The sequence below is a fragment of the Paroedura picta genome, chromosome 12 (assembly GCF_049243985.1).
Source record: "Paroedura picta isolate Pp20150507F chromosome 12, Ppicta_v3.0, whole genome shotgun sequence".
Classification (NCBI taxonomy): domain Eukaryota; kingdom Metazoa; phylum Chordata; class Lepidosauria; order Squamata; family Gekkonidae; genus Paroedura; species Paroedura picta.
Window position 1 is genome coordinate 6,578,197 of NC_135380.1, and position 26,191 is coordinate 6,604,387.

At 50.9% G+C, this 26,191-nt stretch overlaps 1 protein-coding gene across 7 annotated transcripts in view; it reads left to right on the forward strand.

The window, feature by feature from the left end:
- IGSF9B (immunoglobulin superfamily member 9B) overlaps positions 1 to 26,191 on the forward strand; it is a 97,490-nt gene that overhangs the window by 23,066 nt on the left and 48,233 nt on the right. For all 7 annotated transcript variants that reach the window (XR_013225859.1, XR_013225857.1, XR_013225858.1 and 4 more), the window contains exons 2-5: positions 8,251 to 8,448; positions 13,950 to 14,096; positions 20,630 to 20,781; positions 22,758 to 22,875. Coding sequence is in view for 4 of the 7 variants with exons in the window: in XM_077305810.1 (XP_077161925.1) it covers positions 8,251 to 8,448; positions 13,950 to 14,096; positions 20,630 to 20,781; positions 22,758 to 22,875 (615 nt within the window). In the remaining 3 variants the exon portion in view is untranslated. The remainder of the gene's footprint in view (positions 1 to 8,250; positions 8,449 to 13,949; positions 14,097 to 20,629; positions 20,782 to 22,757; positions 22,876 to 26,191) is intronic.

Consider the following 26,191-nt stretch of genomic DNA (forward strand, 5'->3'; position numbering starts at 1 on the left):
TGTTCCCATTGACTGGAGCCAGACTGGGACTGCAGGCAGCCATAAGCGAATTGAGAGCAGCGTATGTTCTCCGGCTTGCCGCGAAGGCCCTCCGGCCAGGGGCTGCGGTGGACGTCGAGTGGGCAGAAGGCACTGCTCTGTCGTCTGGGCAAGGACAGAAGGGCCTGGCTTGCAGCGTTTCTACCAGCATCCCTCTCAAACATTGCTAGGCCTGCCAAGGGACCGTTCTCTTGCCATTTGCTGCAGAGTGACCCCCAACATGATTTACGGGAAATAATACAATCTCTGTTTAACCGGGAGAGGCTACTTTTCCTTCTCATGTACAGCACTGCATTTGGGCAGAGGTGACCAAACTGTAGCTTTCCAGATGGACTACAATTCCCAGGGCTCATGGGAATTGTAGTCCGTAGACATCTGGAAATCTGCGGTTTGGCCACCCCTGCATTAGGGGGACCCCTCCCATGCTCTCCCCCATAATGTTCCCTTTGACTTGCAGGAGAGGATCAGGGTAAGTCACTCTAATTCTGGCTCCTAAGTTGCTGCCCTCCATGTGTAGCACCCCAAGCATCACACCTGGGATCGTACCGTTCTATTACAGCCCTTCTGCTTTCCCCTGGAGAATGCAGAGAGCAACAGGTCAGCTCTCAGGCGTTCTCCCAGCCAGGTGCAGAGTAGTTCTATGAAGCTGTGCTTAGTTTTAGTCCTACAGTGACATGATATAGGGTCGCCAGGGACTGGGAGGGAAGGGCAGAGTTCCAGGTGAAAAAACGGAAAAGAAAAACGTTTGCTTGCTACAAGTTCTGAATGCAGAGTTCCTAGCAGTTCCTAGAAGGACCCCAAAGTGGCAAGAGTCGCTCTAGCAACTGCCAGAGACTCTATGGTAATATTACAGTGCTCCCCATTCTGTGTGTCATATGCTCCTCCAGAGCCACCTGTGTTTGTGGAATATTCTCCGGGGATTGCCGCTGTCTTGAAAACAGATGCTGCCTGCTTTGTTGACTTAGTCCAGGGGTAGTCAAACTGCGGCCCTCTGACTTAGTCCAACCCACTGATTTGTCCTGCAGAAGTACCGCGGAGGTCTCCAGTAATCCCAGGGTCTTGTTTGGGAATTGCGTAGGCCATGGATTCCCCGGAACCCTGGGGCTTCATGAGTGTTCCCCAGGGGCTCCCCAGCCTTTCTCCTATCTCCTGCCTTTATGGATTTTGCAATAAGCTATTTATAGAATCATAGAGTTGGAAGGGACCTCCTGGGTCATCTAGTCCAACCCCCTGTACTACGCAGGACACTCACAACCCTATCGCTCATCCACTGTAACCTGCTACTTCCTTGAGCCTTCACAGAATCAGCCTCTCCGTCAGATGGCTCTCCAGCCTCTGTTTAAACATTTCCAAAGATGGAAAACCCACCATCTTCCGAGGAAACCTGTTCCACTGAGGAACCACTCTAACTGTCAGGAACTTCTTCCGGATGTTTAGATGGAATTCCCTTTGCATTAATTTCATCCCATTGGATCTGGTCCGTCCCTCCAGGGCAAGTGAGAACAACTCTGCTCCATCCCCTGTATGGCAGCCTTTTAAATACTTGAAGATGGTTATCAAATCCCCTCTCAGGATAAACAGACCAAGCTCCCCCAACCTTTCTTCATACGTCTTGGTCTCCAAACCCCTCACCCTCTTTGTTGCCCTCCTCTGGACACGCTCCAGTTCGTCTACATCCCTCTTCAACTGTGGTGCCCAAAACTGAACACAGGACTCCAAGGGAGGCCGAACCAGAGCCGAGAAAAGTATTCCTAACCTTGCTGTGAAAGCAGGGGACTGGCTGCTTCCATTGACTCAGGGGTGGCACTCTTGCATGGTTTCCTACCCTGGGTAGAGGGGGCAGAGCCTGGATGCCTATTTCTCTTTCCCCCCACCCCGTCCTCCTTGGGGCTGGCAGGAAGGCATGGCCAGCTGGCATCATGTCCTCCAGCCCAGTGGTCCCCAACCTTTCCGAGGCTGGGGACCGGCAGGGCATCGGACCGCGCCCCCACGGACCGCGCCCGTGCGGGCCATGCCCGCGGATCGGGCCGCGCCTGCGGGCCGCGCCCACGCCGCGCCCGCGGATCGGGCCGCACCCGAGCCGCGCCCGCGGATCGGGCCGAGCGGGCGTGGCCCGGCCCTGATTCCCTCTCCCCGCCCTCCCGCAGTAAGAAGCTTTTTTTTACTGCAGGGGCGGGGCGGGGAGAGGGAGCCGCGGCCCGGTGCCATGGCCTTTGCGGCCCGGCACCGGGCCGCGGCCCGCAGGTTGGGGACCACTGCTCCAGCCTGCTTCTGGGTGTGGCAGAAGATGTGGCTTACCTTCAGTCACCCAATGAAGGTCCTTGTTTTGTGGTGAAATGCCTGAGCATTGTTTTTTTTTTTCAACGAATCTACACAGCCAATCAAATCTCCAGTGGCCAATGTGAAGCCTTGCTGGGCAAACAATCCCCGTGGCTCTGCCCATTCTGAAAATACGTGGCAGGCCACATTGGGGACCCCTGGCAAAAAACATCAGCCTAGCTTTCCTCGAACCCGTCATGGCTGCCATTCCACGCGCCGGATGTGCTGTTGCTATTTGTCCTCACTGCAGGATCGCTAGAAGAGCAGCCACTGGATTCTGTGCAGGCAACCGTGTCTGAGTTTGCTGTTCCATCTGTGACCTTTTGGCGCCTCTAGCGCTCTACACTTGATACACCATCAGGCATATGTCAGCTGTCTCCTGCGGGCATGGCTCAATGTGACATTTGAACATGGATCCCAAGGGTGCTGTATACCTTGTTGCCTTCTCTTTAAAAAAAAAAAAGGGAGATTAACATCTTCCACTTGTAAACGCAGTGGCTCTGTTTTGTCTTCATTGACATACAGAAAGAAATGCTACATTCTTGGCATCCTTGATGCGAGAACACCTTTCTGCCTGGCTCTTTGGCCTCTTTTCTCCCTGTTGTCCAACCACCACCTTCAGGACTTTAGGGCAGCAGTTTCCACAGAGTCAAAGAGCCACATCTTAGCCATGGGTTTGGGGGAATTTCCGCTCTGGGGACAGGTGCAGAATGGCTTCATTGACAGAGTCCTGAGAACGGCAGCTTGGTTATCTCTGCAGCAGATTATCCATTTTTCTTCTTGGAACGATGCTGTCCAGAATTCCCTGGAACCAGAGAGTAACTTTGAAACCTGATGACTGTACATTGCTCACAAGTGTGTTTTGGCGAGCAACGTTTATGTATCGATGAAAAGGATTTACTGTAGCATGTCCATATGTCACAGGGCCTGAAGTGTCTGAGGGTAGGAGGCAGAAGCTCCAAAATGAATCAAACCCCATTTCCCGAATGTGTGAATTACGTGAGATTCCCGCGGGTAGGGGCACAGAACATGAAAGCCAGCGTGTTGTTGTGGGCCGGGCTCTGGGAGACGTGGCTTTGAATTGCCTGGGTGATTGTCTCATCCTTTTTCAAAAGCCACGTCAACAAAAGAACTGGGTGTCAACCAGTTTCAGACAGAATTTGCCATGGGGGAGCCGAATCAGGCCCAGCCCGCCTGCGAGGGTCGGCGCGCTGGCTGCAATAAAAACTAGGTCTGCCGCACCACCTTTTCCTGTGTCACAAAGCCTTTTTCATGGAAGGGGGGACGGAAGGGAGCTGAAGTCGTCGCCTCCTTGGCTGACAGCTTGCCTGAGCCTCAGCCACATTGGCAATGCAGCGATAATGAGGCGGATCAAGGTGCGAAGGGAGAGGAGGCACTCGGGGGATGGCTTTGTGTGGAGAGGAGGAGGAGGAGGAGGAGGAGGAAGGTCGAGCCTGCTTTCCTGCAAGAGCCTTTTGTGATGGGCTGGGGGGTGGGGAAGGGGGGGGCTTCAGGGCTCTCTGGCATCGAGAACAAGAGGAGGATGCACCGGCTTAAGCAGGGCTCCCTTTGTGGAAAAGGCAGCTGCCCTCCTGGAGCAGCAGTTCTCAGCTCTCCGGCTCATGCGAAGATGCTGGGCAGCCCCTTTCCGACACCTCCCTGCTCCAGTTCTTCCCTGTCTCCCTCCCAGAAAGCCCCCATCTCTGCCGATCTCCATCATCTTTCCCAGTCGGGGGCGGGGGGCTTGCCTTTGCATCTTGAGCCCAAGCTGGCTCCTGTGTTCTGAGACCCCCTGGCCCCCCTCTCTTTCCCGGGGAGTTTCAGCGTAAGCCTGTCCGGGGCCCCGCTGGGGCCACTTGCTGGTTAATGCCTCTGCCTGAAGGGTGCCAAAAATAGACCTGCCTGCACGCTAGATTCCCGTTGCCTGTGTGTGTGTGTGTGTGTGTGTGTGTGTAACAGTGATGTCATCTCGGGCCAATCAGCACCAGCCCTGCAGAGCAGAGCGTGGAAGCTTGGAGGGGGGTGGGGTGGAGAGAGGGGAAAAAACGCCTTTTCTTTCCGAAATCTCCTGCTGCAGGAGGAAGAGGGGGTGAAGCAGCTTCCGCAGCCAGAGTGGCCCTCGGCTGGCTCAGGGGCTGGTGCCGGGTCGATTCTGCCCAAGAATCCCACGTCATGCATGGTCCCCAGATTCCATCACACATGCAGAGGCTGGGGCTTGGTGGGACAGCACACTCTTTGTGCGAAGGGTCCAGGGCAGGCGTCGTATTTGGTAGCTGAAGGAACTCTAGGAGCAGGCGTGGGAAAAACTCTTCCCGGGAGTCTCAGGAACCACTGAGAGTCCACGATGAAGTATTAGCAGGATCAGCAGCCTGGCTTGAGGTTCAGTGGCTGCAGGTGATTGGAATAAAGATGGGGTGGGTGGTTGGGGGGGGGGTCGTGCAGCAAGCGTAGTGTCTCAGAGGTGTGCTGAGTTTTTGCTCCCACCCCTATGACGCACAACTCTTTGATTTGCCACCAGGAGAGTGCATTTTTTTCAGTGACTGAGTAAACAGGGGTAGTCAAACTGCGGCCCTCCAGATGTCCATGGACTACAATTCCCATGAGCCCCTGCCAGCATTCGCAGTTCGACTACCCCTGCTCTAGACCCTGCAGACAGAACAAGATGGGTCACCATGTTAGGTTATCTGACCTTAAAGACTCCTGCAGTTGATTTCTGGAGAAAAAGGAACCCCAATCCCAGGGGAAAAGGAACCGACTTCAAATAGTTTCCTAAATTCAGTGCGTGACTCCTACCTGGTTCCTGAATGTATTTCTTTAATCCCTGGATTAGGCTCCCCGCTCTCAGTGAAATAGCCCTTGTCTGCACTAAGGGGAAGTGACAATATCTGACAGTGCTGATTCTTATCATTTATTCATCGTACGGCACGTGTGTGGAATAGCCCGGAGCCCCTAAGATGGTCCGGCTGCCAGACAAGAGACGTTCGGAGGTGGTTTGTCATTGCTCGCCCCTGCGTCCCCAACCTGGCATTCCTTGAAGGCCACCCTCCCATGCTCTAGCCAGGGCTAACCCTACTTAGCTTCTGAGATCGATTGGGATCGGGCTTGCCTGGGGTATCAAGGGCGGGGATTGGGTGCTCTACAGGGTCCCCCTTCTGTTTTTGAACTCGAGCCAGGTCCCATCCCCTAATATCGCGGTCCTGGAGATCCGTGGCCCCGGAGCACATGGCAGTTTTGATACCCTGCTGTGGTCTGTCCTCCACACTGCCAACCCCAGGACTTGTCCCCCCCCCCCCCATCTGCAGGATTCAAACTGAGCATCCCATCTCAGAGGACATGTTCAGAAATAGCATCCCCTGTGTGCAGGCTGTTTGTGGTACCTTTCCCTATTCCTAGACGTTAAAGGCATGTGTGGCTGACGTGGTCACCAGCCGTGGCTTCAATACAGTCAGACTTGTATTGGATAGGTCTCAAAACAGCTGAATAGAACCTCCAGGTTCAAAAGCAGCACATCTGTGAATACCGTTCGCTAAGGAGGATAAAGAGCAGTGTAAGTTTAGTTTTTAAAAAAAATTGGCCCCTGCTTGTCTGGCTGTTTGCTTTGAAAATAGGATTGGGGGGCTGGAGCGGACCCTTGGATCCGATCTGTCAGAGGTTTTCATAGGTTGCTGGATGTTTATGGGGAAAGTCCGTGGACCAATCAGGTGAGCTTTTGCCATTCTGCTGTCCTTGTGAGTTTTCAGAGTGGATTATTGCCGCGGAATGGACTCTTGAGCCCTGACTTTGAGAAGTCAGATTGCGGGCTTCGATGACAGGCTCGGCCAGGGTTACCAACTCCAGCTTGGAAAATTCATGGAGATTTGGGAGTGTTACCAGGGGGGGGGGTGAAGCCCAAGGAAGGACAGGAGCTCAGTGGAGATGTGATCCGGTAGCATCCACCCCCTGAAGCTGCCATTTGGGGGAACGGATGATCTTTGTCGCCTGGAGATCAGCTGTAATTCCAGGAGGACCTCAGGCCCTACCTGGAGGTTGGCGACCATCGTGCGCACAGAATGGAGGGGTTCTCTCTCCTTGAGCGAGAGTCATTTATCACTGTTCCTCTTTTAACAATGTGGTCACTTCTTGTACTGCAGCCTGGCTGCGTCAGCGGTTTCCCCATCAAAGGCCTGTTCCAGGGATTTTTGGAGTCCTTTGCCTCCCATTGGCTGGGAAGGCAAATTGGTTTATGAATGGATGCTTCCCCGTTACAGGGAAGAGAGACATTCCCTGCAGGTATTATTAGGCAATGCAGAGAGGAGAGAGAGAGAGAGAGAGAGGGAGGGAGAGAGATGTACTGTTCTTGTGCCTCCTCCCCTCTCCAGAACCAGAGCGGGCATATGTGAGGGGTGAGGAGCGGGGGGAGTCCCTGCGGGAAGGTCACCTTGGAGCGATGCTGAGAGGCAGAGGGAGGGGAACGGATGCTGTAGCCGCCCTTTCTAGGCATGGGGGAAGAAATCGTGTGTGTGTGTGTGTGTGTGTGTGTGTGTGGGGTGTGTCTTTTGAGGATGCCTGCTAGGATGGCAAAGAATAACTGGAGTGCAATCCCCCAATGCAGACCCTTTCCTTTCCTTTCTCTCTCCCCCTCCCCCCGTGCCTTTTCTTCCCAGGGAATAAGCATGCCACCCTCCTCCCTCCTTTTCTCACCTGTCTCTGTTCTTCTCTTTGCCCCATTTCCTTCCTAAGCCCTTGAATGCACCTTGAAGCCCTGCACTGCAGGGGTGGCCAAACTGTGGCTCTCCAGATTCTTTGGACTACAATTCCCATGAGCCCCCACCATAAGGGGCACATGGGTATTGTAGTCCATGGACATCTGGAAAGCCACAGTTTGGCCACCCCTGCTCTACAGGGTCTAGGGTTACCAACTTCAGTATGGGAAATTCTTGGAGATGGAGGGGTGGAGCTAGGGATGCCAGCCTCCAGGCGGTAGCTGGAGATCTCCTGGGATTATAGCTGGCTGCAGAGATCAGTTCCCCTGTTGGAAAATGACAGTTTTGGAAGGTGGACTTAATAGCATTAGGCCCTGCTGAAGTCCCGTCTTCCCCTGGCTTCATCCTCAAAATGTCCAGGAATTCCCCAGCTTAGAACTGGCAACCCAGTGTGGTGTGGGCTTGGGAGGGAAGAGACCTCAGCAGGGTACAGTGCTGTAGATTATACCTTCCAGTTTACAGCCATTTTCGACATGGGAATGGATACCCATACTTGTGCATTGTGCAGGGGGTTGGACTAGATGACCCTGGAGGTCCCTTCTATGATTCTTAAGGCTGGAGGTCATTTGTGATTCCAGGCAATCTCCAGGCCCCAACAAGAGTTTGGTAGCCCTAACAGGGCTAGATGTCTGCCAAAGCCACTCTGCCTGCAAGCATCTATGCTACTCCCAGGCGGTAGCGATGACTTGATGCATATTAATTCTGAAATAAACGATCTGATTCTATACTGCCCTCTCAGCCAGTCCTTCCATGATTCATGCATGTTGAGGGGTGTTATACACCTGTATTGGGCCCAAAGACAAGCCCCTTCTGTGCTCGCAACAGGCAGAGTCTTGGGCCCAAAGTCCGAATGGAAGGTCGACATCAACACTGACCAGTCAACCCTTATTCCACCCAAAAATGCAGCACGGTTGAAAGCCAGTCGCCAGCTTGTATTCCTTGTCATAATTAAGAATGCCATTTGCTTTATCAGTCCCCCGTGCTCCCTCCGAAGCCGTAAGCATTTTGATTATTGGAAAGATTCCTCAACCTTATAGAAGACAGCTGCTCCATGGAAATTGCATTGTGTAGCATTTCCATTGGCCCTGAGAAGCTTGTGGTAAGCAGAGCAGCTGCCCTGTCTCACGCGCTTGTTTTCTTTCTTTCCCAGCTGCCCACGGCTTAAGGGAAGAACCTGAGTTTGTGACGGCTCGTGCTGGGGAGAGCGTGATCCTGGGATGCGACGTGATCCACCCGCTGACCATCCAGCCCCCTCCGTATGTGGTGGAATGGTTCAAGTTTGGAGTGCCTATTCCCATCTTCATCAAATTTGGGTTCTACCCTCCTCACGTGGACCCAGAATATGCTGGTGAGCTTTAAACTTTCGGAAGGATTGTCAAGGGGCATATTTGCTTCATAAGCATATGTTGGCTTCGTACAGGTGTATCTCAGGTGGCTTCCTCCTCCCCCAAAAATCTAGGAATTGTCGTTTGGTAGGGACACCCCTGTAAAGATTTTTAACCTGTCCTCACAGGTCCCTGGATTCCCTGTGGAAAACTAGCCTTTATCAGAGCCTTTTCAGTGCTGGGTCCAATGAGATCAGGTGCTTGATGAGATCAGGGCCTTCTGGAATTTTCAACGGTTCCGGAGGGCCTGCAGGACAGAGCTTGTTCTGCCGGGCCTACGGTTGAGGCCTGGAAATGCCTCCCTGCTCACAAAAGATCAATGTGCCATCCACAAAACATCAACCTGCCCAACAGAAATTGGTTCCCCTTCATAAGGTTTTGAAGGCGGCAATTTAGTGATGTAATAGGAGAGCCAGCTTGGTGTAGTGGTTAGGAGTGTGGACTTCTAATCTGGGGAGCTGGGTTTGATTCTGCACTCCTCCCCAGCCAGCTGGATGACCTTGGGCTCGCCATAGCACTGATAAAACTGTTCTGACTGAGCAGTGATATCAGGGCTCTCTCAGCCTCACCCACCCCACAGGGTGTCTGCTGTGGGGGGAGGAAAGGTAACTGTAAGCTGCTTTGAGACTCCTTCGGGTAGAGAAAAGCGGCATGTAAGAACCAACTCTTCTCCTTCTAATTTAATAAATGCATTTTAATTGAAAGCATTAGTAACTGCTTCTCAATGTAAATAAATTAATTGTTCATGCCTTGTTGTTACCCACCCTCAGCCACCCTGGAAGGGCGTGGCATAAAAATACATTTATTATTGTTATCATCATCATCATCAAATGCTGGCTCTCCATCTAGCTACTTCCCTTGAGCTTTGGAGGAGGTATCTGTATTAAAAAAAAAGATTAAATGGCCTACGTGCATTTATATGCTTTTAAACTGCAGCCTTTGAAAAACAAGCGTGAAATGCTCCAGGGATAAGAGGCCGATGGAATATCTGTGGGAAGCTTTCATTTAGGAATCCTTTATTTACGGTATTTAGAAAGCACACTGTCTGCCCCCAGGTGCCCAGTGGGGGCACCTGCTTTAACAAAAGGAGTCAAGTAAAAAGTAAAATATTATATTTACCGGAGAAGAAGCTGACCCTGAATGGAAGATAATCTCCGAAAAAGGATATACGCCAAAGGAATTTTTGAAATTATCATATAGCAGCGTCACTTTGGGGTCGATTTCAGATGGGTCCCTTCTTTTTTTTAATGTGCAAAAAAAGACAGAAAGAAAGAAAAAGCAACCCACCGTCTTCCTTGCAGGTACAAAGAGTATAATTACAATAAAATGCAACAGAAATCCATGGCAACAACTCATGTCGTCTCTGTCTCTCCAGAGTGACTGTAGCATTTCTGCAAACAAAAGCTTTTCTTGTATTTATTGGCTGGTGGAAGGGCACCAAGGAGTAGCCAAGCAGATCTTCTTTAGGAGAGCATTCCATGGCCCGGGAGTGTCCTTCACCAAGAATCTTGGAGACCTGAATTCAAATATCCACGTTGGCCCAGTGTCATCCACTGTTCCTTGGCAGTCACACTTTCTTCTCCCCACAACCTACAGGGCAGAGTTCTGGTAGGAAGGGCGGCCTAAGAACTGAACTATACAGCTAGCGTTACATGTGGCTAGGGGAAATACCTTATTTTGAACGTTTTTTACTTGGGCAAAGGAGAATGCTGAGCAGAGCTTTCTTCATGAGGAACAAGGAGAAACATACCAGAGAAGAGGGGACCAGGTTGTCAAGGGTGCTGGTGGGTGATAGAAGAGCAGATTTGGACTTCAGTAGACCCTAAGAGACCAACCGGATTTTTTGGAGGGTGAGTTTTCGAGAGTCCCCTCTTTGACTCTGGAAAGGTTATACTCTAGAACAGGAGTAGTCAACCTGTGGTCCTCCATAAGGATAGATTCAAATGAGTAGCCGTGTTGGTCTGAAGTAGCACAATAAAATCAGAGTCCAGTAGCACCTTTAAGACCAACAAAGATTTATTCAGGGCGTGAGCTTTCGAGTGCAAGCATTCTATAGTCTGAGGAAGAGTGCTTGCATTTGAAATTCACGCCTCAAACAAATCTTTGTTGGTCTTAAAGGTGCCCCTGGACTCTGATTTTATTGTGGTCCTCCAGATGTCCATGGACTACAATTCCCATGAGCCCCTGCCAGCAAACGCCAATGATGGGCCTGGAGGGGGTAGGAAGGGGAGGGGCCCCAGGAGGGCGTGTCCACAGCTCTGCTTCCCAACCATATTTGGCACGATGGTGCCACTTATGGGGTTTATCGAAGCCTAGAGAATGTTTCAGGGGTTTCTCAACAATAAAAAAGTTGAGAAAGGCTGAATTAGAGGGTAGGCCTAATATCTGGGACAACTGGAGAAAAGCAGGATATCGAATTTAAAAAAATTAGCCTAAGCCCCCTGCTGATTCATACACAGCTGGGCAAATCTCCCTCTCTGTCTCTCTTTGCTCCCAGGAAGCTTGCTCTCTCTTTTTCTCTTTCCTTCCCCCCCCCCCAACTCCCTTCTTTCTGCCTAGTTGCTTTTCATTAAGCAGCAATTGAGAGCAGCCAGCTGAGCTGCCTGGGCCGAGAGGAGCCGAGGCAGCAGAAAGGGGGAACAGAACACGATGCCTCTCCTTCCCCCGCAGGAGCTCAGAGCCCCGAGCATGGCTTTGGGGGGCCGTGCTCCAAACTCCTCAGCAGGAGAAGCGGCTGTCATTCGCTCGTGCTCTTCTTCTAAACCTCTCTGGACATCTGCCTGCCGGGAGAGCTGGGGAGATGGAAATGAAATCTGATGGAGTGGGTGGTGGTGGGGGGGGGGAGGGATGGGACCATCCTGCCTAGTTGTCATTCTGAGTTCCCGTGTGGCCTGGGGGCCTTGAATCCAGGGCCATCCCTGGACAGACCTGAATGCCGAAATGTTTGGTAGGTGCTAGCACCTCCCCCTGCATACATGGGGCAGATTTCTGAATGCTTGCAGGGGGCCAAGCAGACATGTGAGAAAAGAGGCAGCGTCTTGGGGAAGAGTAGGTTTGCCAGCTCTGGGTTGGTAAATACCTGGAGATTTTTGGGGGGTGGGGGCTGAGGAGGGCAGGGTTTGAGGAGAGGAAGGACCTCAGAGGGAAATGATACCAGAGTTCTCCTTTTAAAACAGCCATTTTCTCCCAGGCAACTGATCTTCGACATGTAGAGACCAGATGCAATTCCAGGAGATCTCAAACTACCTCCTGGAATTGGCAACCCTTCAGTGTATTTATTTGAACTCCTAACAGGATATGGGATCACCCTGCATTTGCTGGCAGGGGCTCATGGGAATTGTAGTCCGTGGACATCTGGAGGACCACAGGTTGACTACCCCTGCTTTAGAGGGTTGGATTAGATCAGTGGTTCTCAACTTAGGGGTCGGACCCCTTTGGGAGTCGAACGCCCCTTTCACAGCGGTTGCGGCAGGGCGAGCAGCTTGGTTGGGGGGGGCACCATCTACACAACAGCCTTGCGAGGTAGATCGAGATAGAGCGTTTGTCTGTCTGGAGCAGCAGAAAAGAGTGAGATCGGCATGGTGGGACAAGAGACAGAACTGAACTGAGAAACAATCATGAACAATGGATCTTCACGCCTTTGTTCAGGTTGGGTTTAATTTCTGTGAAAGAACACTTGCATGATTTTATGGTTGGGGGGACATCACAACATGAGGAACTATATTAAAGGGTCGCGGCATTAGGAAGGTTGAGAACCACTGGACTAGATGGACTGTATGACTCCTATCAGGATTGAGGGAAATGCAGGTAGGTTCTGATAACACTGCTGTCGGTCAAACCTTCAGCTTTGAGGAAGGGAAACCTGCTTGGCTCCTCTGCAGGGAACAGCTGGTGAATTGACGGGGACCTCCAAGTCTTATCCAGAGTACATACACAATCATTCAGACTTTACTAGAGCAGGTAAGGTCTGAGCAATCCTTTGCTAATGCTTCTCTGGAGAGATTTATGTGCATTGAGTTTCATATTAAGCAAGCTCGATGTATAAATTTTACTCCTGTTTCTATGATCTCCAACTCAGCAGAAATTGGGTACGAGGCTGTGACTCAGAGGTAAAGCGCGTGGGTTGCATGCGGAAGTCTGCAGGTTCAGCTCTTGGCTTCTCCTGTTCAAGGATCTCCAGAAAACAGGTGTTCCCCAAAAGGCTGTTTTTTGCCAGAGACTCTGGAGAGCTTCTGCCAGTCAGAGCAGCCAATTGTGAGTTCCGTGGATCAATAGTCTGATCTCAGACAAGAGAACTTGGTATGCCCAGATGTACAGATTGCCGTTTGTGTGTGCAGAGAATGTAAGCAGTGTTGCAAAGTATTATTTTTGGTGCAAAGGAGTCCAGGATGGAATAAAACATTTTGTAGAATGAGGAGTGGGGGGAGGGAAAGGAGGATGGTGCAGCCTGCATAACATCTGGAAACGGGAGCTTTTAAGAAGCACAGGGCTGGTATATCGTGGCCAAGTAGGCGATCTAGCTATAATATGCACATCCCTTTATTGTACCTGAGGAGTTGTGCATGCACACAAAGGCTCATCCCTTAAATTAAACTTGGTTGGTCTTAAAGGTCCCCCTGGACTCGAAATTTGTTCTGCTGCTTCAGACCGAAATGGCGACCCACTTGATCCCACTCTTATGCATATAACTAGGGACCAAGCCCGTTGCATTCAGGAATCCAGTGGGCACTAGATTGGGAGGGTGGGGTGGAAGAACTCTGCAGATGGCCTCTCCCTCCCCCCAGGACCTGGAAAGGCTGCAGGCTGGAGGCCCCCAGGAAGGGAACTCACAGACAGGGGCAGCTCTCACGTAGCAGGGATCTGCAGCCTCCGACCCTCAGAGGGAAGTGGAAGGAGGAGGGGGTGGTCAGGGGTGGGGGACGGAAGGCGATTGGCTGGCCGCTGGACAAACAGGCAAGCTGGTTGGAGGAGGATGCACACAGGGGTGGGACAGCTGCCCTGAGGGGGTGTAAAGCACTGAGTGGCACTTAAGCCATGAGACATGCTCTTCCTCCAAGGCATTGCCAGAAATATATTATATGGAACTGAATGCAAGGTCCCAGGTTTAATCCCTGGCACCTTCAGTTTAAAGGATCAGGTAGGAGGGGATGTGAAAGACCTTGACCTGAGACTCTGGAGAGAGGCTACCAGTCTGCATAGCCCTTGGTGGGGAAGTGGTCTGATTCAGTTTATGGCCGTTTTCATCTATGGCTGTTTTCATCATCACCTCCGTGACCTTGGAGAACCAGCCTGAGTGGACAATACTGACATACCCTGATAAACGAAAGGCAGTGTTGCATGTTCACTTTATCCCTGGCTGGAAGAACCTAGGACAGCTGTGTTATGCAGGGTCTACATGTGCTACTGGGTGAGCGCATGTTGCCCTTTTGATCTCCACCGATGCCCCCTTGCCTGTCTCTTCCAGGCCGCGCCAGCCTTCATGACAAGGCGTCTCTGCACATCGAGCAGATCCGCTCTGAGGACCAGGGCTGGTACGAGTGCAAAGTGCTCATGTTGGATCAGCAGTACGACACATTCCACAATGGAAGCTGGGTGCATCTCACAGTCAACGGTAAGGATAATGGCGGCCTGGTCCAAGCCTTGGCTCTTGGCTCCTCTTGGCCAAACCACCCTGCCCCCCACTTGGCTTGTACCATGCTCATTTCCAGGATGCATTGGAGGTGCCTTCTTCTCTGGAGAACCCAATGGGGTGGATGGTCCGGATTGGACTCGACCTTAAAGCCCACAGCAATCATTTGTATGGTTAGGTTTGTGTTTTCTGAGCTTCGTCTTCCCTGTTATCGGTGGGGACTTGCAAAATACCAGTAATGGGCTGCTCTCGCTTTCATGTTGGCATTTGAGCCACCTGTGTCTTGGTTGCTAGGGGCTCCTCCGATTCTCCCTCCCCCCCAGCTATATTTGAAGGAACCATCTGTTGAGAACGGGGCCCAAGACCCCCATCCGCTTCTTTCTCAGACATCACTTGTCGAAAACAAAGCTCGCAGGGGGCTTCAGAATGGTCTAAATTACAATCTTTTCAAGGTGGCTGGTGAGAGGGGAACAGAAGAATTTACGTAAAGGGGTACCAGATAAAAGGGTGGTATTTAGAGGAAGCCAGATAACTGCAGGGGCTTCTCTTGGAAGATGGTAGAAGACACAGAGAGGATTAATGGATTTTTTCAACAAAATAAGTATTTCTGTGCTCTGTGTGGACTTGTGTCATTCTCCTGCTTCTCCCCCCAAATGCCTGTTCAGTACCTCTACATTGATGCCTTAACACAAAATCAAGTTGGCGTTTGTAGAGTAAATCATGGGGACCTGTAATTTTCCTATAACCTGGCTATTACCCCCTTTACCGTTACTTAAATACCCAAGGAAGCATTCATGAGATTCAGAACTCCCTTACTTGTACAGACCTGCCTTTCTCCCCATAAGCATTTTGTCCTCAGTTACTTGTTGACGTGGTGCTAGCCTGGTTGCTTCTAGGCAGGAACTTGGGCTCTTTTCATCCACAGCCGATTAAACAGGCAGGAAGTGGAATATTTGGGAGGCAGGAAGTAAAGCAGGGATTCCCAACCAGGATTCCAGGGAACTCTGGAGTTACATGAGAGCTCCCCAGGGGTTATGTGGCCTTCCCCAGAAGTTCGGATGGCTGCTGGCCCACTTCCCTCGCTGGTCTCCAGGCCTAGCCTCTTTCTCCATCATGGAAATGGGAAATGATCAATTAATTGATTGGCCGGATCCCGCATCATACCGCTGCACCCACTTATCTGAAGGGGCATGTCACCACTTCCGGGGTTCCTGGAAGCCTGAAAGATATTTCAAGGGTTTCTCCGTGGCCAAAAGGTTGAAAAAGGCTGATGTAGAGTAGAAGGGCTGGCAGAAGCAGGAATTGCAGGACCACGGACAGTTCACAGCCAGCCGACTAGTTATTCTGACAAAAACTGGTCAAAAGCTCCAATAGCGGAGAGTCTGGGGAGCTCCATGATCCATCAAGAGGGGGAGAAGGAGATTCAGTATCACAGACATTGCATAGCCAGAAATTTATAAGAAGCGGTGATCCTGATGTTGCCAGATCTGGAATTAGTGCTGGGTAATGGCAGGTCTATTCTGGGAAGACTCATAGTAGAAGTAAGTTGGCCAACACATGAGTCAAAGGAAGGGCTCACCCTCGGAACATGTAGTGAGGATGGAAGTCCTATCAATTTGCAGCTAACGTACAGGGACCTCACGAGGTTTCTGAGGCAAGAGATGTTCAAAAGTTGCTTGCCTTTGCTGACTCTGCATAGCAACCCTGGACTTCCTTGGTAGACTCCCAGCCTAGTGCTAACGAGGGACAACCTGATATAGCTTCTAGATCTGCGGCAATTAGGCTAGCCTGGGCCATCCAGGGCTGTCCCAGGATATAGTAAGGGAGTTCTAATGTATGGAAGGGTGGACAACTGGTGTCTCCTGGGCCAAATCAGGCATCTTCGGGCCTACTACTGGGTCTTCCTTTGCCAAGCCAGACAAATGATTGGGTGAGGAAACTGTGCCTGCTTTGGAGAGAAGAAGCTGGGGAAACACCCTTTGCATGGTTTTCCAAGTGATCCTCCAGGCAGCTAGTTGTAGACGAGGGGCCTGCCTGGCTTCTGCCCCTTTTTACCTCGCCAGCCATTCCAGGGGAGCCAGATACATTCTCCCAGTACCTTTCCAGGTACCAGCTGAGTCTTCCAATTAAGGAGGGCAAGCTGTCAGATGTCACTTCTTGGCATGCTATGTCCAGTGTTTTGGAGAGATCAGGGAGGCTAAAGGAAGGACAGATGCTGGAGAAAAGCAGAGAGGGAAAGTTAGCAATCTCATTAAGTGTCTCTCTGTGTCTTATTTGAGGACACTGGCTAGGAAGGGCGGTGGGGGGGGGAGGCCTTCAAGAGAACAAGCAACTTGGCCTTGTTAACGTTTAATAAGAGGTTTGCACTCAACGGAGCATGCTGCAATGTGTGTTCCTAGAAGGATTAGGCATGCTCACTGAGCCGGATTCTGCTTCTCTTTGCTACGGCTTTAACCATTGTGCAGATGAAAACCTCGAGAGGCACAGCCCGGGTGAAGCAGAGGATCGTGGCCGGCTTTAGAGCAAGGCTCCTGAGGACATCCCGAGGGCTCTGTTTTTGTTCCGATGGTGTGGTAATGAGGCTGTCAAGAGTAGGCTCTGGGAGTCCCAGGTGCGAATCCACTCTCCGCAAACTGGCTGGGTGACCTTAGGGCTGGCCACACACTCTCTGCCTCCCCTACCTGCCAGGGTTGTTGTGATGATGGAACGGAGAAGGGGAGAATGGGCCGTGTCACTTTGTGTTCCCATTCGGGAGGACAGCGGGGCAGAAATCAAGTAAATAAATCAAAGTGAATGAACAAAGGCAGTCACATAGGGCAGGCAGAACACTGCCCCCCCCCAGCCTAAATTTCAACTGATGCATTCTCTCTATTTGGAGGGGAACTTCTTTGAATGTTGGGCTACTCCAAAGGGATGCCTCGGTATTTCGGAATGCAAAATCTGGGAATGAATTTTTGTGGTGCTAACAGGGGTGCTGCTGGGGGGAACCCATGATTATGCATTGGGGTAATTGAATCCTTTAATTCAGGGGTGGGCAAACTGTGGCCCTCCAGATGTCCATGGACTACAATTCCCATGAGCCCCTGCCAACATTTGCTGGCAGGGGCTCATGGGAATTGTAGTCCATGGACATCTGGAGGGCCACAGTTTACCCACCCCTGCTTTAATTCCTCGCCCCAAGTTTTTCACAGAGGACCATCTGATGCTCATGTCGACTCCCATTCTAAATAGGTCAGCCCTGTACAGTTCAAAAGCCCCACCGTTTATAATTGGTGCAGCTCACGAGCACTGGCTTTGGGTTCCCCCCCACCTTTTTGCTTCCCCCCCCCTCCTCCCCATCTTCTCTGATCCCTGCCGGCTGTTTTGCACCTCAAGGGGACATCCTCGAGGGGAGCGCGTGGGATAAAAAGGGGCTTACAGTTGCATCCCTGTTGACTGTCGATGGGAATTTTGACTGGCGCTGACTTTGGGCTCCCAGAACGCTCTTGGAAGGGACTGACCCATTTTGAATCTCCCTGTCTGTACGCAGGATGCTTTTAGAGCCGGAAACGAACAGTTAGGCCAGAACTAGAGCATTTCTTCTAAATGAATGACTCACCGGCTCAGTCCAGCTGCTCTCCCTTGAGTCCCTGGGGCTGCGGTTTCAAATCCCTTTTTCCCCATGCTGAGAGCGAGTCGAGAGCTGCACCTTAGACATTAGTCTAGGCAGAATTCTTGCTGCTTTCATCAGGCCTGGATCTGTGGGTCCAAATCATACCCTGGTTGTGAAAGGCTGATAGATTTATGGGGACCGCTGTAGCTTGGTGTCAGAGCGTACATCAGTTTCATATGAAATTCAGGCCTGGCATCTCCGGTTAGAGGATTTCAAGCAGGAGGGAAATGGTATTTTTTCAGACCTTGGGGAGCTCAGCCTCTGCTGAAGGAAACAGCGGCAAATCCTTGTGCCTCTGCAAATACAGTCTGGTACCCCTTGTTAAGTATGAGCCTCTTGTGGCGCAGAGTGGTAAGGCAGCGATATGCTGTCTGGAGCTGTCTGCCCATGAGGTTGGGAGTTCGATCCCAGCAGCCGGCTCAAGGTTGACTCAGCCTTCCATCCTTCCGAGGTCGGTAAAATGAGTACCCAGCTTGCTGGGGGGTAAACGGTAATGACTGGGGAAGGCACTGGCAAACCACCCCGTATTGAGTCTGCCATGAAAACGCTAGAGGGCGTCACCCCAAGGGTCAGACATGACTCGGTGCTTGCACAGGGGATACCTTTACCTTTACCTTTACCCCTTGTTAAAGTATCTCACTGGGCCAAAGGTTAAAAGCAGGCTTGATTCTTTGATTCTCTCTAGGACTCTGCAAAACAGGAAGGTGACTGCTCCTTGTGCCGACTTTTAAAAACTGCAAAGATATATGAGTGTAACTTTCTGACTTGTATACGCCTTGTTGTTACCTGCTCTGAGCCAACTGGGAAAGGCGAGCTATAAAAATGAAATTATTATAATACGATGATGATTATTATATTGGCCCGAGCAGGGGATAAGAGGAACCAGTACAAAATCTTTCCTGTCTCTGGGTTTTTTAAAAAATTATTTTATTTGAAACTTATTCCAAACTTGATCGCTCCCCTGTATTCTGGTTGGGAAACCTTCTGGACACTGTTGTCTGTTTTTTGTTTTTGTTTTTAAAAGAACAAAAGTGTGCAGCTCTGAATTTTTGTTGTGTAACACTTTTCCAACGTAGCTGGCCACCCAGACACTGCAGCATTGTGGGATGCAGAAAGTCTGGGTCCATTGTGAAAACTTAACGAATCATGAGGAATAAACTAACGTGTCTGGTTCACTGGACCCGGGGTGGAGGTTTGGGGCCTAGCATTTAAGAACTAATGAGGTTCCCAGTAGTTGTCTGGAGTCCGAAAAAAGAAGCTCTTTTTCTTTCCCCCTGCTTCGATCAGAAACTAGGGGCTAACAGTTCAGGGCATTTCACACCTCAAAAATACACCCCTGGAATGCTCATTGCTATTACAAATGTCCCATCTTCCCTAGGAACACTTCCAAACGTAGGAATCTCACCCCTTGAAGTCTCAAATCCCAATTTTATTCCTCCCTTGCACAAATCAGGCCCAGTCAAATGCCCTTTTCTATTTCCTCATGCCAAGTTTTCCTGTTCCAATTTCACAATTGTAAAATTTCGGGGGGCAGCAAATGGTGCATGACATTAAAGGGAGCGGCACTGGCGTCAAAGGAGCAGAGAAACCGACTTGATCCTTGCCACGGATGCTCAAGGCTGCGGCCTGCCAGGAGGCAGCCAAAAAGTTGCAGGTTCCTTTGCATGCCTGCAATCTCTGGCTGCTTTCAGAACGAGGCCAGAAACTGCCACATTTGTGCATCATCTGATGGGTCCTCGGTTGACTTGATGTTTCTGTACAGGGCATATTTCCACCTCAGCAAGCATTCCGGGGTGAATCCAGCCAAATCTTGCAGCATCCCTTTTTCACCTGGGAAGCCGCAGACCCGCGATCCTCACAGCACCTCTTTCCGTAACCTAATACCAATAAATGGCTGCGGCACCCGGGGAATCTCGCCTTCCTTTCCACGTGACGTCGACCTCCTCCCCTGGGCTTTTAATAACCTTATTATAATCTTAATCCTCTAGACCCAACAGCGGCAATATAAACCGACTCCCATTCCTTCGGAGCGTGCTACGATCCTCCCCGCCCCTGTACATTAGCCCAGTTTATTTTATATTTTTTTTAAAAAAAATTAATCATGTTTTTGCGAGGGCGGGCACCCCAAAATCAATTCTTTTCAGAGCCAATTGAGATTGCGGCAACGTCTTCCTGGAAAATTGGCCTTAACAGCTACTTATGATTAGGCCTATAGTGTAATTCCGCACAGAGCGTGCCTTAATCAAAAGGCAAATTAGTATCTGTACTGCGGAGGCTTTGTGTGTCTTGATGGAAACTATTTAACCTGGGATGCTGGTGGGATGCTGGTTGGTATGACGCAGTGGGACGAAGCCTGAATTGCCAATGAGAAAGGAGTCTACTCGCGATCCAGAGTGACGTCATCCTCCCAAGTCGCTTCCACTGTTTCGTACTAGTTCCTGCCCCCCCCCCCGCCCCGCTCTCCCCGTAATCTTATTTTGCAATGACTTCATGGCTGTTTAGGCCCAAATCTATACCGGATACTTCCGCAGCGGCTCACAGCCTCCCCCTAAAAACCATAGTCTCATCAAACTCTTGGAGCCACCAGCCTCAAAGCCCATAAAAAGCCCCCATAAAATCGGATGCCAGGCCGCGGTGAGCGTCGTAGTTGACATAGCAGCAGTCTGTTTTTATAACCGGCAGATAAATCAGGGAATTAAGCAGTAGCAAAGCCAACAGACAGGAAGGAGGGACCGTGGAAAGTGGGGAAATGTCGGTTTGTTTAGTTGTCTGGGGCCGGGCGGAAAGGACCCCGCAACCCAAGACCTCGGCAAAGACACCCGTTTGCTCCTGACTCTTCTCTCTTCCCCCCTCTCCCTTCCAGCTCCCCCCACCTTCACAGAAACTCCCCCCCAATACGTAGAGGCAAAAGAAGGCAGCCGCATCACTCTGACCTGCATGGCTTTTGGGAACCCGAAACCGACCGTCACTTGGCTGAAGGAGGGGGATCTCTTGGGTGCCAACAACAAATATCAGGTAAGCCTGTGGCCCCGAGGGCCCGTGGGTTGCTCACAGAGCAGACGCTGTGCACGGGGAAGGGGCCGGAGAGTGGCAGCTCCACTTAGTACGTCTCAGGCAGCAGGGCTTCCCACTACCCAAAAGAGTCTCAAAGTGGCTTGCAATCGCTTTCGCCTCCTCTCCCCATACCCTCTGAGGTAGGCGGAGCTGAGAGAGCTCTGACAGAACTGCTCTGCGAGAACAGCTCTAACAGGACTGTGACTGGCCCAAAGTCACCCAGCTGGCTGCATGTGGGGGAACCAAAGATTAGAAGATTAGTAGATGCTGCTCTTGAGTCAGTACACCAACAGCATGTAGGGGCTTGATGCCTTCCCCTGATGTTGCCTCTTGGCACTGGGGTTCAGAGATATACTGCCTCTGATCATGGAGGTTCCCTATAGGCTCCATGGCTGGTAGCCATGGGTAGGCATATCCTCCATGAATCTTTCTAATCCCCTTTTAAACCAATCTGCACTCTATCAGTGACTGCATCAGCAAACATGTGAGTGTTATGATATTTATATGATTTTTAAATATATCGCCCTTTAAGAAACCTGTGACTACTGGAAGAATGGGTAGATTGCCCCAGGATTCTCGGAGGATCAGCAGGAGGCCGTCTGCTCGTATCCTTGCTCCCCAAAGCTCCCACTTCCTCTTGCAACGCCCTCCGTCCTTTCCCTCGGCCAAGAATCCCGTATGAACCGTAATTGGTAAATCAGGCTTTGGAATCGGCGTTCGCTCTAATGAGAGCAATTAGGAGTCATTTGTTATAAGCTGAAATGGAAGGCCTGAGCGAAATGCACATCAGTATTGGCAGCGAGGGAGGGAGGAGGAGGGGAGGAGAGGGGGGGCAGTCCGAGGCAGGGAAAAGGCGAGCCGAGCCGCCTCTATGGTGACTCCATCTCCTGCCCGCCTCCCCCTCCCAGAGCTTGAGGTTCATAACGCTGCTCCGGTCTCTTGCTTCTGTTTTCAGCATGCTAAGCAGAGAGGAGGGAAATTAAAACTGCTTATGTGCTGCGATTGTCAATTGTTCTTTGGGGGCGGCCCACTCAGGCTTCCGCTGGCAGAGCCTCTCCAGGAAAGGGGCTTGCTACATGTTGAAGATGGCCCGGGTGCAGTGCAGGGAGCAGCATAGAATCATAGAATCATAGAGTTGGAAGGGGCCATGCAGGCCATCTAGTCCAACCCCCTGCTCATAGAATCATAGAATCATAGAGTTGGAAGGGGCCACACAGGTCATCTAGTCCAACCCCCTGCTCATAGAATCATAGAATCATAGAGTTGGAAGGGGCCACACAGGCCATCTAGTCCAACCCCCTGCTCATAGAATCATAGAATCATAGAGTTGGAAGGGGCCACACAGGCCATCTAGTCCAACTCCCTGCTCAACGCAGGATCCGCCCTAAGCATCCTAAAGCTTTTTCAAGGAATTTCCAGGAGTCAGACTAGTCGGGCCTGGGTGTGTTGTAAGGCCCAGTTCACGGTCTGCCATGGTGCGACCACTTGGAGAGGCCACCCAGATGGGTGTCCAGGTGCGTCTTTCCAGTACTTGAAGGGCTGCCACACAGAGGATGGAGCAGAGTTGTTTTCTGTTGCCCCAGAGGGTCAGACCAGAACCAGTGGGATTAAATTAATTACAAAGAATTTTCTGCTTAACACCCGGAAGAAGTTCCTGACAGTCAGAGTGGTTCCTCAGTGGAACAGGCTTCCTCGGGAGATGGTGGGTTCTCCTTCTTTGGAAGTTTTTAAGCAGAGGTTGGATATCCATCTAACGGAGAGGCTGATTCTGTGAATTTAGGCAGATTATGAGTGGGTGGGCAGAAGGGATTATGTCAGTGCTTGGCTCTTGTGGCCATTTCCTGCATTCTTCAGGGGTTGGGCGAGATGACCCTGGAGGTCCCTTCCAACTCTACAGTTCTATGATTCTACATCAAAGCTGTCTTCTCATTTCCCAGGTGAGTGACGGGAGTCTGACGGTTCTGTCCATCAATCGGGATGACAGAGGTGCTTACACCTGCCGGGCTTACAGTATCCAAGGAGAGGCCATGCACACGACCCGCTTGCTCGTCCAAGGTAAGGTCAAGGACTGGAGATTCTGCAGAGTTGTTGTCTTAGCAGAATTTAGCTTTCAGTCAAAGGCATTGCTGGAAAGCTGGGGTGGGGGGAGAACAGAGAATCTTCCCATTGTGTCTCCCATTCGCCTTCTGTAGGAGTCATGTTTTAGAAAGAAGCTGACATTGGAGTTAAAACAGATGAAATATAAAATCAGAAGGAACCCCATGGGTCATCTAGTCCAACCTCCTGCACAATGCGGGGAACCCACACTCCCTACCACTTCGCCAGTGACTCCTGCTCTGCTTTATTATTAAGGAAGCTTATTTTTTTTGTCACTAGGATTCCCCCCCCCACGAATGGGTGGAAGTGGTGATTTTGAATTTTTTAAGTTTCATGGTCTAAACCCCTGGCAGAAGTTCCTGACAGTTAGATTGGTTTCTCAGTGGAACAGGCTTCCTCAGCACATGGTGGGTTCTCAAATGGAGATTTTTAAACAGAGGCTGGATAGCCATCTGACAAAGAGGCTGATTCTGTGAAGGTTCAAGGGGGTGGCAGGTTACACAGTGGATGAGCGACAGGGTTGGGAGTGTCCTGCACAGTGCAAGGGGTTGGACTAGATGACCCAAGAGGCCCCTTTCAACTCTAGGATTCTATGATTCCATGATTCTATGGCCTATGCATTCTTTTCCTGTGACCCCCACTCCCTTGTGTTTCTTCAATGAAAGAGAAATGAGCCAAGGAGGTGCTGGGTCTCTCTGCAACATAGACGCTCTCCCCCATAGTGATGACGGGGATTTGGGTCACAGATTGCATCCTGCACCGCCCACTCATTAGGCATAGTTACCCAGTGGGGTAATTAACACTGTAGAGAGAACTAGGATCTGTTGACTAGTGGTAGGAGCATTACTAGACTGCATGGCTGTGTGCTTGGCTGGGCTGTGCGCATGGCCATGTGTACATGGACCCATCCGTTTTCAAAGCCATTGCCTGTGTCTCCATAGCAACCCTGGACTTCCTTGGTGGTCTGCCATTCAAACACTAACCAGGCCCGGCCATCCTTAGCTCCTGAGATCTGGTAGGAATTTGTGCTAGCCTGGCTTGTGCTCTCTCTCGTAGAGGGCTTTTCATAATGTTCACGGCAAAAGGCAGCTTTTAGGGCCCAGCTAAATCCCTCAGGCAGTCGGCGATTCCTTCTTTGTTGCAGGGTGCCAAGAAGGGCCGCAAGGGCACTGCTAAAGCCCAGGCATTCATGACTTGTTGATCCCTTTGCCTCCTTTCCTAGTGGGAGCTCAGGGCAGGGCAGGCGCTGGCCTTACCCCGGATCTAACCCCTCCGCCTTCCATTGAGAAGGGGGTGGGGGTGGGGGTGGGAAAAGCCGTCATAACCGCAGGCACCCAGACATAACGATCATGGTTTCAGGAAAGAAGCCTCCAGACAAGGCAGTCGGGGTTTTTTTCCCCCTAAAAGAATAAAACAAGGGCCTTTCTGTTGACAAGTTCATTGAAAGGCCTTCAATGCATTCTTTGCAATAAAAGCCCTTAGTGCGGAGAGCACAGAGCCTAGCAAATTAAAGGGCCACTTCCACAGGAGTCGTGTAGGCTTTTGCGGGGAGATGCATTGAACTGGGGGGAAGGAGCGCTTTCTGAAAACCTCCCCCTTCACAACTTCACAAAAAATGACAAAAGCCGGTTCTTGAAGCCTCCGTTTGCAGGACTGTCCTGGGGTTGAATGGCGGAAGTCGCGGATAATAGGAGAAGACCTTGTTGCACTGTGTCCAGCTGCTGCGGGGGAACTTGGCCTTGGGGGAGTTGCCGACAATCAGGAAAGATGAGCCCGGGCTCTCCTTCAAAGGATGATGCGAGAAGCAGAGTGTTTGAAAGGACAGGCGAAGGCTTCTTTTCCCGATCGAGTATTTGCAGAAATGAAAGCAACACCCCGATCTGCCCTTCAGCTGGGTGAATCAACAGCCATTTGGCTCTCGCAAACAATGGCCCATGTTCCTGAAAGTTGAGGCTGCGTGGGAGAGTTATTTCCTCTCTGAATCGTTGGACACAAAGGCGTATTCAGGGTGTGGGATGATGGCATCTCCCGCACGGTGCCGGAGTGAGCAAAGTCACTTGACGTAGGTGTGTACGGGGGCACTGTTGAAGACCCCACGTCCTGAGTCCCAAGTGTTCAGATATAGGTTTCCCCCACAAGCCCCACAGTCACAGAACAGGAGGTTTCGTGAAGATCCTTTAGGGATGTAGATGCTTTCCTGGTCATGCTCATGGCTTCAGTTGTGGGCATTGTTAATCATAGAGTCCAAACGTTCGTCGAAATGGCAAAATAGTCAATAGGTACCAGGACGGGCTTCCGGTAAAAGGCGAGTTTCATCAATACTAAGCATGAAAATTCCAAAATACATCCAGTGATCAAATCTGCGTAAGATAATTAAATAACATCAGAGAGGCTTCTGGGCAGACGTGGTTAATCATACTTGAAGTAGTGCCCCAAACTCAAGTATTGTTTGAAGAGGCTAGAGCCAAATTCAGTGTATTCCTGCTCTATACAGACTCTTGTTGGTCATCAAGGAGAAAGTGTTAAGCCAGTGGTTCTCAACCTGGGGGTCGGGACCTTTCACAGGGGTCGCAGCAGGGCAAGCAACTTGGCTGGGGAGCACCATCTACACAACAGCCTTGTGGGGTAGCTTGAGATAGAGCGTTCATCTGTCTGGAGCAGTGGAAAAGAACGAGATTGGCATGGTGGAACAAGAGGCAGAACTGAACTGAGAAACCCCAGGGGGGAAAAAAGCATTTATATACAATCATGAACAATGGATCTTCATGCCATGGGTCAGTTTCGGTTTAATTTCTGTGAAAGAACCCTTGCATAATTTTACGGTTGGGGGCCACCACAACATGAGGAACCGTATTAAAGGGTTGAGGAAGGTGGAGAAGCACTGTGTTAAGCTATAGCGCTCTGCTGATGCTCCTTTCACATGAATGAGGAACCTGCCAGCTGCATGTGTAGGGAACCTGTGGGCCTCTGCAAAGCTCTCATGACTGACTTCTTATGTAGCCTTTCCATACAACTTCCATTCACACAACCACAGCTGTGGAAGACGGGAGCTCTGGCTTGCATGAGAGAAAGCTGAACCTGGAAATCCACGTTCACACAAGACAGTTACTCCTGGACTTAGAGAGGTCCTCATTCAAGTGGGTGGAAGGGGTCACATGCAGACTTCAGAAAGCTACTTTGTTGTAAATGAGACCCCTCCACCCATGTACTTAGAAGGTGGGAGAATGGCTTAAGAGGGGAAGAACTTTTATGCAAAGAGAATGTACCGTAAATA